The following is a 12,452-nucleotide window of genomic DNA, read 5'->3' on the forward strand; positions in this document are numbered from 1 at the left end:
TTTTTTTAAAAAAAAGGACCTTTCATGTGAGTGACATATGAGTAGTGTATATTATCTTGCAAATATAATTCACATACATTTTCCATATAAATCACCTCAAATCAAGATCTGATTTTCTCTAATAGCTCTAGTCTGAAAAGAAGTTATGAACAGGAATGAAGAGACACGCACGTCCACGGCTTCTTTAATTGCATTTTCTGCAGAACCCTGCAGTTCTATTTTTAATATTTGATTACACCATCCACAGCGCTATATTCCACAAAAGCAATTACGTTTTGCTCAGCGGAAAAGTCAGAATGGAAGAATATGCGGCACACTACCAACGGTAGGAAGAAGGAGCAATTTAGAACATTTTAGGATAATGACTGAGATCACGGATTCGGAAGTTACAGCAAACACATTTTAAAGACATCTTATCACGGAGCTGACTGCAAGTTGAAGTTATGCACCACGCAGATGGGGGAAAAACCGGCCGGGAGCCCAGGATTTTATCAAAACACTGACGGAGGCACTCGAAAACCTAAGCTCTTACCAACACTTCTCCTCACCGCTCTCTCCAAGTCCACAGCGGCACCGAACTCACTGTGCTTTCCTTGTCGTCTAGGGCTTTTGCCCAGACGTCTCGCCAGCGCTGACGTAGCTGATGTTTTCCCGTTATGTTCATGCTCGTTCACGACATTCTCTTGTCTTTTGTGTTTCTAATACTCCTGTGTTTTGCTATTTTGGTCAACTTTTCTATTGGTTTGCTGTTTCCTTTTTCTAGGCGTTTGGAAATGATACATCTCTTTTCTAGACCATTTTTAAACACCTGATTGAAATTATTTATCCAACACGTGTATAGCAATAACACATATGCCTACAGGTTTGTAGGTACATGTGCTTTCTACTCCACCTTACCTCCCAGATGTTTTGAACAACCACATTGGTATCAACCATTCAAACCTAACTTCACATTTTCTTGTTTTAATCGCTCATTGCTGCTTTGTTTATACCAGTTCTTCTCATCTCTTGATTTACTTGTTATTAATAATATTTTGCATTTGGCTTATACATGTCAATACTTCCTTTTTTTCAGAAATGAAATGCAGAGACTTTTAGTTATTTTTCTGAAGATATCTATTGTTCGCTCATTTACATGAATGAGCTTGGAAATTTCACCTACAGGAAACCTAGAGGAATTTGCTTAACAACCGTTCTCCTTCTGAAATAAATACAGGTTGCTGCATTATCTTCTAGCATTTCGTTTTGAGGACATTCCTAAGACCTCTTCACCTCGAACGTGCAAAACTGACACAGAGATGAACAAATCCATCACAACATGAGCAGAATACTCCCTGGCTCTTACGGCGATGAAATACTGTGATACGCACCTAACCTCCTTACTACACAAATTAACTTTCAAACGGAATACCAAGTGAGAAAACAGACATGTTTAAGAGCCCGTGGAGTAAAATAACGATCAGGGCACTAACTGGGATGGGATGTCCCTAGAATCGCTGGGCGTCTGAAATTGATTTGAGAGCAGCCCTGTGGTCAGCCTTCTACATTCCTAATCAATTCTCTCACGGGAAGCTTTTGGACAGCTACACCCTCACGCACTCAAAAAACACGTTTCCATTTCTGAAAGCATCACTTTTCCATTTTTCTTACGCTGTCACACCAAAAGGAAAAAGTAAGTTTTCTGAATTGTTTAAATGTGCACGACTAGGACCAGGATGTAAAGCGGCCAGTGTTCTCAGTCCACGCCCATATGGCCAAACGCGTCACTAGGTCATAAAGTGCACCCAGAACTGGCAGGCTGGATAACGCGGGGGGTCCTGGGGCGCCACTCACCAGCTCCTATCAAAGTCAGTATAATGAAAATGTCAAGAAAGCGTCACATTTAGAAACCACAAAATACAAAGACGGAGCTGTCAGTCACTCCGGACGCTTGCCAAATGAAAAGTTTAAATATAGGCATGGGTGAGTAGAACTACTGCCAACCACGTAAGCTCACCAGGCAAGACCTGGTCTTTCTTGTCTAACATGATATATCCCCAGCTCCAAACACAGGGCCGGGCACACAGCAGGCACTCAGATCATTATGCATGAGTGGTAGGTGACTGGGTGGGTGGATGGATGGATCGATGAATAAATGAACAGACAGATGAATGGATGGGTGACTGGGTGGGTGGGTGGATGGATGGATGGATGGATGGATGAAGAAATAAGTACAAGGATAAATAGATGAATGGATGGGTGGTGACTGGGTGGGTGGGTGGACGGATAGATGGATGGGTGAGTAGATGGATGGGTGGATAGTGGATGGATGGGTGAGTAGATGGATGGGTGAGTGGATGGGTGGATGGGTGAGTAGGTGGGTGGGAGGATAGTGGATGGATAGATGGATGGGTGAGTGGGTGGGTGGATGGATGGATGGGTGAGTAGATGGATGGGTGAGTGGGTGGATATATGGGACAATGAATGGAAGGAAGAGGGAGAGAGGGAGGGAGGTTGGGAAGAATAACCCTGCTCTGATCTGACCTATCTTTAATGGTCCTGGAGACCACCATCTCGCCCCAAAATAGCCAAGGATCCACTCTGAGCCTTGGGTGGACTGACAAAAGGAAAGCAGGGAAAACAAAATGGAACTGTGCTAGAGGTCAGTCTGCCTCCCTCCCTCCCTCCCTCTCTCCCTCCCTCCCACTCTCTCTGAAAAGCAATGAAAAAAATACCCTTGGGTGAGGATTAACAATAAAGCCACAGTGAGTATCTTCACACACAGGTTTTACTGCCGTCGCTGATTTTAGTATGGACCCTGTGAACTAGGATGAGTCACCAGGCATAAAGGCTGCACCGTCATCATTCCCTCCAGTGGGTATGAGAGTAGTTGCCCCCTATACGCTCACCCACACTGAGAGCCTATGAGAAGGCCCTTTCCTAGCTTGGTGGACACCCCCCGCCCCCCGACACACACACAAAGGAAAGAGCTATTTTCATTTGCATCTAAGTTCAACACTTTTCCGGGTACTTTCCTTTGGTATGTCTTCAGCGACGTGCCTAGTGACTGACTAGAGCCTGCTGCAGCCGTGTCCATGGGATGCTAATGTCTCCCTATTGATTTATGGCTGCTTTTAGTGTAATAGGGATGGATGGGGAGGGAGACAGGGCTATGTCCTGACTCGCCAGTTCCGGGGGTGGGTGTTTGACACACACAGGATGCTAATGGAGTTGTGGTCCATTTTATCAGTCTTTCCCCTTATTCTACCTTCCACTGCAGGTAGGTGCCTCGGTCCTTCAGCCTGGGATCTATCTATCTGGGGGACATTCTCTTTGCCTCATTTCCTTGACTGAAAATGGAAGATACAGAGAATGACTTTGCAGCTGCCCCCTCCCCCCATTTATCCACAGGGGATACATTCCAAGACTCCCATGGATGTCTGAAACCTTCCTACTACCAAACCCTATGTATACTGTAATTTTTCCTATTCATACATACCTAACCATATAAATTAAGTTTAATTTATATATTAGGAACAGTGTGAGATAAACAAAAATAACAAATAAAATATAATTATAGCAATACACTATAAGAAAAATTGTATGAATATGCCATTGATTTTTTTAGAAAGAGTAGAAGGGAGGGAGGGGTAGAGAGAGAGAAACATTGATGTGAGAGAGAAACATCACTGGCTGCCTCCTACACACCCCACACTGGGGATCGAGCCCACAACCTGGGCATGTGCCCTGACCAGGAATGGAACAGTGATCTCCTGGTTCATAGGTTGACGCTCAACCACTGAGCCATGCTGGCTGGCTGTAACAGCTCCTTAAAAAAATTTTTTAAAGATTGTTTACTGATTTTGAGAGACGAAGGGGGAGAGAGAAAGAGAAACATCCATCGGCTGCCTCCTACACGCCCTCTACCGGGATCGAGCGGGAAACCTGGGCATGTGCCCTGACCAAGAATCAAACCAGCGACCTTTAGGTGCACGAGACAAAGCCCAACCAACTGAGCCACACTGACCAGGGCTATCCCAGTTCTTAAATGACCATGACCAACTAGGCTCGCGTCATTATCATATTTTGAGAAATTGAGCGATTACAGATAACTAGGCATCTTCTAAGCGAATGACTGTAAATGTTACCTGGGAGACTAACGAGTCTGGGCCTAACCACCACCAAAGAAAAATAACATCCAAGTTGGCATCCCTTGTTTTCCAATTAATATGGTGAATAATCATAGAAGCCACTCTCCTGTCACTTCTAAATTGACAAGGAAAAAAAAAGCTTGCCAGCTTTCCCGCTATCATCTGGTCGCTTTCTAGTTTTCATTTAATGGAAAACTTGTCAAGTCACAACTTTTCTATGTGCCTCGCTGCAGAGCATTTTCCCACAAACGAGATTTCCTCAAGACAATAACGATCCTGACAACAGGAGTCGGAGAACAAGATGGGGTCAGTTATAAAAAAGGAGAAATGGTAAGAAATCTATTTTTACCTATTTTCATGGATGTTGGGCATGCCTGACACTGTCCTATTTTGTCAATTTATTGCCTTGTTCCCTGTGATCTTCATGATAAATAAGTTGTCACAGAACCTGGCTGACTAGCTTTCCTCTTCATTTCACAAATGCCGCGTATATTTAACCCTACTGTCACTTTCGTTTGTCAAACAAATACAATAGTTAAGACTAGATTCTAGCCTGGCCAGTGTGGTCCAGGGGTTGAGCATCGACCCATGAACCAGGAAGTCAGGGTTTTGGGCTCGATCCCCAGTAGGGGGCGTGGAGGAGGCAGCCGATCCATGATTCTCTCTCATCATTGATGTTTCTCTCCCCCCTCCCTTCCTCTCTCTGAAATCAAGAAAAACATATTTTTAGAAAAATAAGGACTATCTGTTTTTTCCCACAAAAAAGGAATAAAAGCAACCAAGCCTGGCTGACTGGGAAGCGGGTGTCCCTGGGGCTGGGGTGTGCTCGCACAGGCCTACTGCTTGCATTATCAGCCACCTGATGCTCTGACTTTAACTCTGTTATACACTAGATGGATTTTTAAATATTCATTTTAAAATATGATGGGCAGTCCTGGAGATGAAAAGAAAAGCCAGTGGCAATCCAGAGGCCTGGCCTGTTCCAAGGACGGGGACTTGTTTAAAAACAGGGGGGATTATAACCTGGGGCCTGCGCCCTCAAAAGCCAGACACCAAATCGAGATGAGATTATTGCACCGGCTGGAACGCTAACTTAAAAAGCGAGCGGATGAATTCATCGCTGTTACACGTGTTCTGCATTTTGGCACCGAAATTCATCAAATTTCATGGATGGTGTGGCTCAGTGGTTGAGGGCTATCACCTGGCAGTCACAGATAGACAATTCCTATGGTATTTGGGGAATAACCTGATGCTTTTCTTGAGAGCTAGAATGTAATCAATTTTTAAAATGGTTCATGAATACTTGAAATAAATGGGTATTTGTCTGCCGGTAGAACACTGGTATACAGCTGATCAGCTGTCCTCTGATGTTATAAATCATGTCTTTATCCATTGTGTCTTATCTGTGAAGGGCAGAAATGAGCACCTTTTAGACCGCAACTGTGCTTTGGTCAATTTCTCACTCTATTTTATTTTACGGACTTGAGGTTGTATTTTTGGTAAAGGATCGGGACAATTTTATCTCCGATGCAGACTGTACCTTTTGCTCGTCTAAAATAACCTTACTCCTCCTTTTTGGATGGAATGCTGCTCTGCCCACCGTGTGCCTGTCGTGTGTATCTTTGCCCATCACTTTCAACTTCTCTGGGTCCCTCTGCTTTGCCCATGTCGCTGTTAAAAGCTTACGGCTACATTTTACTGCCTGACTACATCTCCTAGAGTTTAAGCCATTAGTTATAGGCACATCTACTATACGCCATACATTCCTCTTCGGAAATCCAAGGAGCCTCGGGATGCAGCCACCTTACACTCCCAGGACCAGACAATCTCACTTCTCACCCTGATCTAAAATGAGCACAAACAGGTAGGGAATGAGACCGGAGTTGGGGCCCCAAGAAGGAACATGGTGCCGGAAGCGCCTCCCAAGCGAAGCCCGCTTGCTACTCAGTCTTCGCCTGCGTGGAGACACTGAGTGGAGCCAGATGAGGTGGAAATGCCACCTGGAGGCACAGGGCAGGGGAGTGGCTGTTCCTTCCCTGGGGCAAAGCCATAGGGGGACCACCAAGGGCCATCAAGGGGCAACCAGAACCCTCACCCAGCGCGGACCGGAGAGGCCATGGAGATGACACTTTGGAAAACTACCAGGACGGCTGACCGCATGTGCACCCTATGCCCAAGACTCCACTCCCGCACACACCATCCAAACGGGGGCACCTGTTCCCCGAAGTCCACATACCAGCATGCATCGGGCAGCACCGACCCTAACCGCCCAAAGTGGACACCACCCAGATGCCCGTCCACAGCAGACTGAGAAATCAGTCTGACAGATCCATCCAATGGCAACAGACACGAGTGAACCGCAGCTGCACTCAACGGTATGGATGGCATTTCACAAACACGCTGCTCAGTGTAAGAAATCCAACGCTAAACAATGCATACTCCACGTTCCCGTTTATGTGAATTGCAAAATTAATATAGGCTGCTACCACCCAGAAGAAGGGTTGGTACCAGGGGCTCTTGGGGTGCAGGGGAGGTTCTGCTTCTTGATCTGGGTGCTGCCTCTGCAGAGATGTTCATTTTGCAAAAACACACACTGAGCTGACAGAGCACCCGACAATTTGTGCAATTCTCTGTGTATGTTAGACTTCAACAAAAAGTTCAAAAAAAGAAAAAAAAGGGCTAGGAGAGAATCGGTTGCTAGGACACCCAGAAGCCAGGATTCTGGCTTTGGTTATTAGCCCTTAGAGCTCAGAGAACGGATACACACTGATGTCTATGAAATGTCTCAGGGATTTTTTTTTTAATATACCAAAAAACACCAAGGGTGGCAAATAATGGCCTCCGATTACCCGACACCTGCCCATCGCCAGCGTGAGGGCCATAGGATGCGGTTGTGAAAGACACCTGGCAGGGACGCCTGCTCATCTCAGACGGGGCAGGTGCGGTGGTTCAGAGACCCATGCAGATCCCTGAGAACCAGGCCCACCCCAGACCTGGGAGACCCAAGGCTGAACCCCTTGGGGAGGGGTGGGTGCACTTCAGGCAGGTAGGCATTCCTTCTCTCTCTCTCTCTCTCTCTCTCTCGCTCTCTCTCTCTCTCTCTCGCTCTCTCTCTCTCTCTCTCGCTCTCTCTCTCTCTCTCTCGCTCTCTCTCTCTCTCTCTCGCTCTCTCTCTCTCTCTCTCGCTCTCTCTCTCTCTCTCTCATCAATGAAAAACATATCCTTGGGTGAGGATTAAAAAACAAACAAACACATGAAGGGCGGAAGGCAGTGGAATGAGATTTTTAAAGTGCTGAAAGAAAAAAGTGTCAACAAAAACCTGTACTAGTATATCCTTATACAACTATCCTTCAAAAAACAAAGGAGAAATTAAGAACCACATTGCAACCTGGTCCATGTGGCTCAGTGGTTGAGCATTGACCTATGAACCAGGAGGTCACAGTTCGATTCCCGGTCAGGGCACATGCCTGGGTTGTGGGCTCGATCCCCAGTAGGGGGCGTGCAGGAGGCAGCCAATCCATGATTCTCTCTCATCATTGATGTGTCTATCCCTCTCTCCCTGTCCCTTCCTCTCTGAAATCAAGAAAAAAATATATATTTTTTTTAAGTTCAATTTTATGTTATGTGAATTTCACATCAAAAAAGTAAGCACTGAAAATAACAAAAAACTCCGGCTTCTGAAAACTGACAGAAGCAGCAGAGGCAGCGTCTTCCTTAGTTACCTGTCTGGCCCTATAAGCATCCATGAGTGGGGAGCCCTGGTTTAGGAAAATAGGCTAATTGGGTGTTTATAGAAACACCACAAAGCAACACGATATAAATTACACTTCCTGGAGCCAAGAACAGTCAAGGATAATTAGTGGAAGGGTTTTTTTTTGGAAACTTTACAATAATCTTAAATATGCTGAAATAAAATTTTCTACATTATTAGAAGGTGTGGGGGAGGGAAGGAACCCCATTAAAGAGCTGCAAAATTCTACCCCTTGATAAAAGCTATGGGAAAACTGCAAAAACGGTCAGATTCGACTTGTTAGGAACTCTGAAAAGTATCAAAGGCGTACGGCAACACAGGAGGGCTTGTTCAACAAAACGACGGAATCGCAGTGAGAACTCTGGGCTTTGTGGTTCTTTCACTCCAGTTCCATCCCGCGCTCCCCAGCGGTGGCCTTGTGGGGAGCAGCCCACAATCATAATATCAGAGGAAACAGAAGGAGCGCTTTCACAGGAAAATGCCATTGTTTCTTTTGAGGAGTCTGCTGGCTCCCTGGAACACCAGATCAAAAGGCTTATTTTTAGTTCCTTTACTGGGAACTCTCCCACAGCTAACGCTCCTGCCCAGGGATGTTTTGGTCAAAACATTTCCAGGTGAATACTTTATTCTCTGCTTCCTGGGGCTAATGCTAACAGTTTGGGCAAACAATACACTAACCAGAAAGCAACCGGGGCACGTGCCTTGACTAGGCATCGAACCAGTGACCTCCTGGCTCATGGGTCAGTGCTCAACCACTGAACCACACTGGTCGGGCTGTCTGGCTGATTATTAAAGGTGTGCCCCAACATGCACACAGAGCCCTGTGGCAAATACAGGGAGACTTTTTTGGACCCAGGTATTTAAGAAAACTTCTAGCTAATCATTAGCAAGCCACAGGCTAATGAAACAGATACCTCCGTGGCCACACACAATAAGAAATACAGGCTTCACAGAATTCCTTCAGAGAAATTACAAAACCAATGGGAGGGGAGAATCTGATTTACAGAGTTATGACATGACAATGTGAAACATGTGCACTCTTCAAGGAAAATACAGGAGGCATGTATGCTCCAACACAGAAGGCAATCAAAAATAAGCTGTCTGTGAGAGAGTACAGACATTGGACTTACTAGACAAATACTTTAAATAAGCTTTTTTAAATGTTAAAGAACTAAAGGAAACCATAACTAAAGAACTAAAGGAAAGTGGTACATCTCACCACATGGGTAATATAATAAAAGTAGAGAAATTAACAGAAATTCTGGAACTGATGTGTACACTAATGTTCATAGTAGCATTATTCAGACTAGTCAAAGAATGGAGGCAACCCAAATGTCCATCAACTGATAGATGGTTAAACAAAGTGTGGTATATCCATATCATGGAATACCATTTGCCATTAAAAGGAAGTATTGTTTCATGCTACAACATGAACTTTGAAAACCTTGTGCTAGGTAACAAAGCCAGACACAGAAGGTGCACATTTATATGAAATGTTTAGAACAGGGAAAGCCACGGGAATAGGAAGCAGGGAAATCAGGTGAACGATCTGGCCATTTTAATGACATTGAGGTGGCCATTCCAGGAATCCTACTTCCAGGTATGGGCTCTGCTGATCCTGGTCCATCACCGCACACCCGTCAGCACCATAAAACCATGATCTGTCTTGGAACCAACACTATGGAGCCTCTAATAGGTCTGTGCTTACTGCTTTAAAAGAGAGGGTAATGGAAACATTTTCAACTTAGGTGACGACAAAACCAAGCCTAGGTAATCACAGGCAAGAACAGCAATATTCTCCCTCTGCCTAACTATCACCCCTGCTGCTCTGGACTGAATTGTGTCTTCCCCGCCCCCAATATAATTCATATGTTGAAGCCCTTAGCCCTCAAGGTGATGGTCTTACAGCAGCGGTTCTCAACCTGTGGGTCGCGACCCCTTTGGCGGTCGAAAGACCCTTTCACAGGGGTCGCCTAAGACCATCCTGCATATCAGATATTTACATTATGATTCATTATGTAGCAACATTACAGTTATGAAGTAGCAACGAAAATAATTTTATGGTTGGGTCACAACATAAGGAACTGTATTTAAAGGGCCAGAAGGTTGAGAACCATTGTATTAGTGGTTGGGGTTAGATGAGATCATAAGGGTGGGGCCCCATGATGGATTAGTGCCCTTATCAGAAAAAGGAGAGAGCAGATCTCTCTCTCCCGCCCTCTTCCCCCCCACCATTATGTGGCCAGGAAGAGAGCTCTCACCAACAACTGGTTGCTGGCACCCTTAAGTTAGACTTCCTGCCCCCAGGACAGTGAGAGATAAACACGTGTTGCTTAAGCCCCCCAGTTTGTGGTACTTTGTATGGTCGCCCAAGCTGACTATTACACCTGCCCTCCCTCTGTAAAGTCTGTACCATCCATGGGTGAACTCTCCCCCCTTTAAGCCACTGCCAATCTCCGTGGTGCTGAAATTTCACACATGAATAGCGAGCCCGGTGTTTCCTAAATGCTATAGGAAATAATCACCCAAGGATTCTCTTTTCTCCGAAATCTGAAGTCAGGTTCTTTAAGAAGCCAGCCTCTTTTCATCTGCAGCGAGATTTTCTTTTCAAATCCCTCTTTAAACATTTCCTTCTGGGGGATGTCTTAGCCTTAAGTACTGAACCTTAAAGAAAAGCTGTTTTCCATCCACTGCCTGGTTTCAGATCTGCTCTCCCTGACCTTTGAAAAGGGCAAAAGAAAGACTCGGGGGCCACCTGCTCTGAACTACCCAGCAGCACAGGGGCCGACTGACACACCGGTTGGAACACCCGGCCCCTGGGCCCTGCAGGCAGATTTTTCTGCCAAGCAAACACTTAGGCTGAACATCAAAACATCCAGCCACTCACACTGAAGTGCTCTGTTTAGAAAGGGATAGAGCCTGGCCCTTGTGGCTCAGTGGTAGAGCATAGGTCCACCTAGGAGCCAGAAGGTCAGGGTTCGATTCCTGGTCAGAGCACATGCCCAGGTTGCAGGCTCCATCCCCTGTGGGGGGCTTGCAGGAGGCAGCCAATCCATGATTCTCTCTCATCAATTGATGTTTCTCTCTCTCTCTCTCTATCTCTCTCTCTCTCTCTCTCCCTCTTCCTTCCTCTCTAAAATATATATATATTTTAAAGGCAGCTCTGGTTATGCCCTTTGGGAGTCCCCAAGTCATGGCTAAGGCGCAATGGGGAAAGAGGGTGTTGGCAGAGGGGTGATGAAGGGACACTAAAGTTACCAGTCTGCCACCTGTAGGCGGGTGCTGGCAGCGTAAACCTCAGCGCCCACTAGACAGCCGACACGAAAATAATGCACATTAAATAACGCCAAAAAACCCTGAGCAACAGATGTGCGGAGACTATCTATAGTGGCCCGTCTGAGCCACGGCTCCCGGATCCCTGCCTCCAGGCTCCTCCCTCCTCTGGCTCCAACACTCGCAGCTGTGGCCGCTCCTAGTTCCTCCTAATCAGCCTCCACGCCTCGGCCCTGGGTCTGAAATACGCTTTTTGAACCAATGCCCCCTCAGGATGAGCGGCCACACTCATCCCGGTTCCGGCTGCTGGGACCTCGTTTGAAAAGCCCCACCGGGGAATCAGACGACAGAGGCCAAACACACGCACGCCGGCTCACGAGGCTGGGCAGGCACGTTGACCATGCAAAACTCAACAACACACATCCATCCACCATCCATCCATCCATCCATCCCCAAGGCCTGCTCTTGGATTTCCCCGAGGTGGAATCAAAAACACACTGCGTGGCCCTAGCTGGTGTGGCTCAGTGGACTGAAGGGTCCTGGGTTCGAGTCTCATCAGGGGCACCTGCCCGGGTTGCAGGCTTGATCCCCAGTGGGTGGCATGCCGGAGGCAGCCAATCCATGATTCTCTCCCACTGATCTCTCTCTCTCTCTCTCTCTTCCCCTCTCCCATCCTCCCTGAAATCAATAAAAATATATTTTTTTAAAAACAACAACATAGCTCTGGCCTGTGTGGCTCAGTAGATAGAGCATCAGCCTGTGGACTGAAGGGTCCCGGGTTCGATTCCGGTCAAGGGCATGTGCCTTGGTTGCGGGCACATCCCCAGTGGGGAGTGTGCAGGAGGCAGCTGATCGATGTTTCTCTCTCATTGATGTTTCTAACACTCTATCCCTCTCCCTTCCTCTCTGTAAATAATCAATAAAATACATATTTTTTAAAACAACAACAACAACATACTGGGCAGACCCTTATGCCCAAACCCCAAGGCGCCCACAGATGCCAAGAGTTCTCAGAAGTGCCCGCCTCTCCTTATAAACAAACATACAGGGGCTGCGTATATTGGTCCTGTTTCCATGGGTCCGCTCTTTCTTAATTAATTTTTTAAATATTTGTATTGATTTCAGAGAGAAACATCCATGATGAGAGAGAGCCGTGGATGGACCGCCTCCCGCACGCCCCCTCCTGGGGATGGAGCCCGCAGCCCGGGCCTGTGCCCTGACCTCCCGGGTCATAGGTCACCGCTCCCCCACTGAGCACCCCCGGCTGGGCAGCCACTTTTTTTTTTTTTTAATTTGGG

General features: G+C 46.5%; 1 protein-coding gene across 1 annotated transcript in view; it reads right to left on the bottom strand.

Moving 5' to 3' along the window:
* Nucleotides 1-664, bottom strand: part of FAM189A1 (family with sequence similarity 189 member A1) — a 45,266-nt gene extending 44,602 nt beyond the window's left edge. The window contains exon 1 of the mRNA XM_006771766.2: nt 549-664. Within this exon, the coding sequence (XP_006771829.2) occupies nt 549-664 (116 nt within the window). The remainder of the gene's footprint in view (nt 1-548) is intronic.
* Between the last annotated feature and the right edge of the window lie 11,788 nt (nt 665-12,452).

Source organism: Myotis davidii, unplaced genomic scaffold (assembly GCF_000327345.1).
Source record: "Myotis davidii unplaced genomic scaffold, ASM32734v1 scaffold164, whole genome shotgun sequence".
NCBI lineage: Eukaryota > Metazoa > Chordata > Mammalia > Chiroptera > Vespertilionidae > Myotis > Myotis davidii.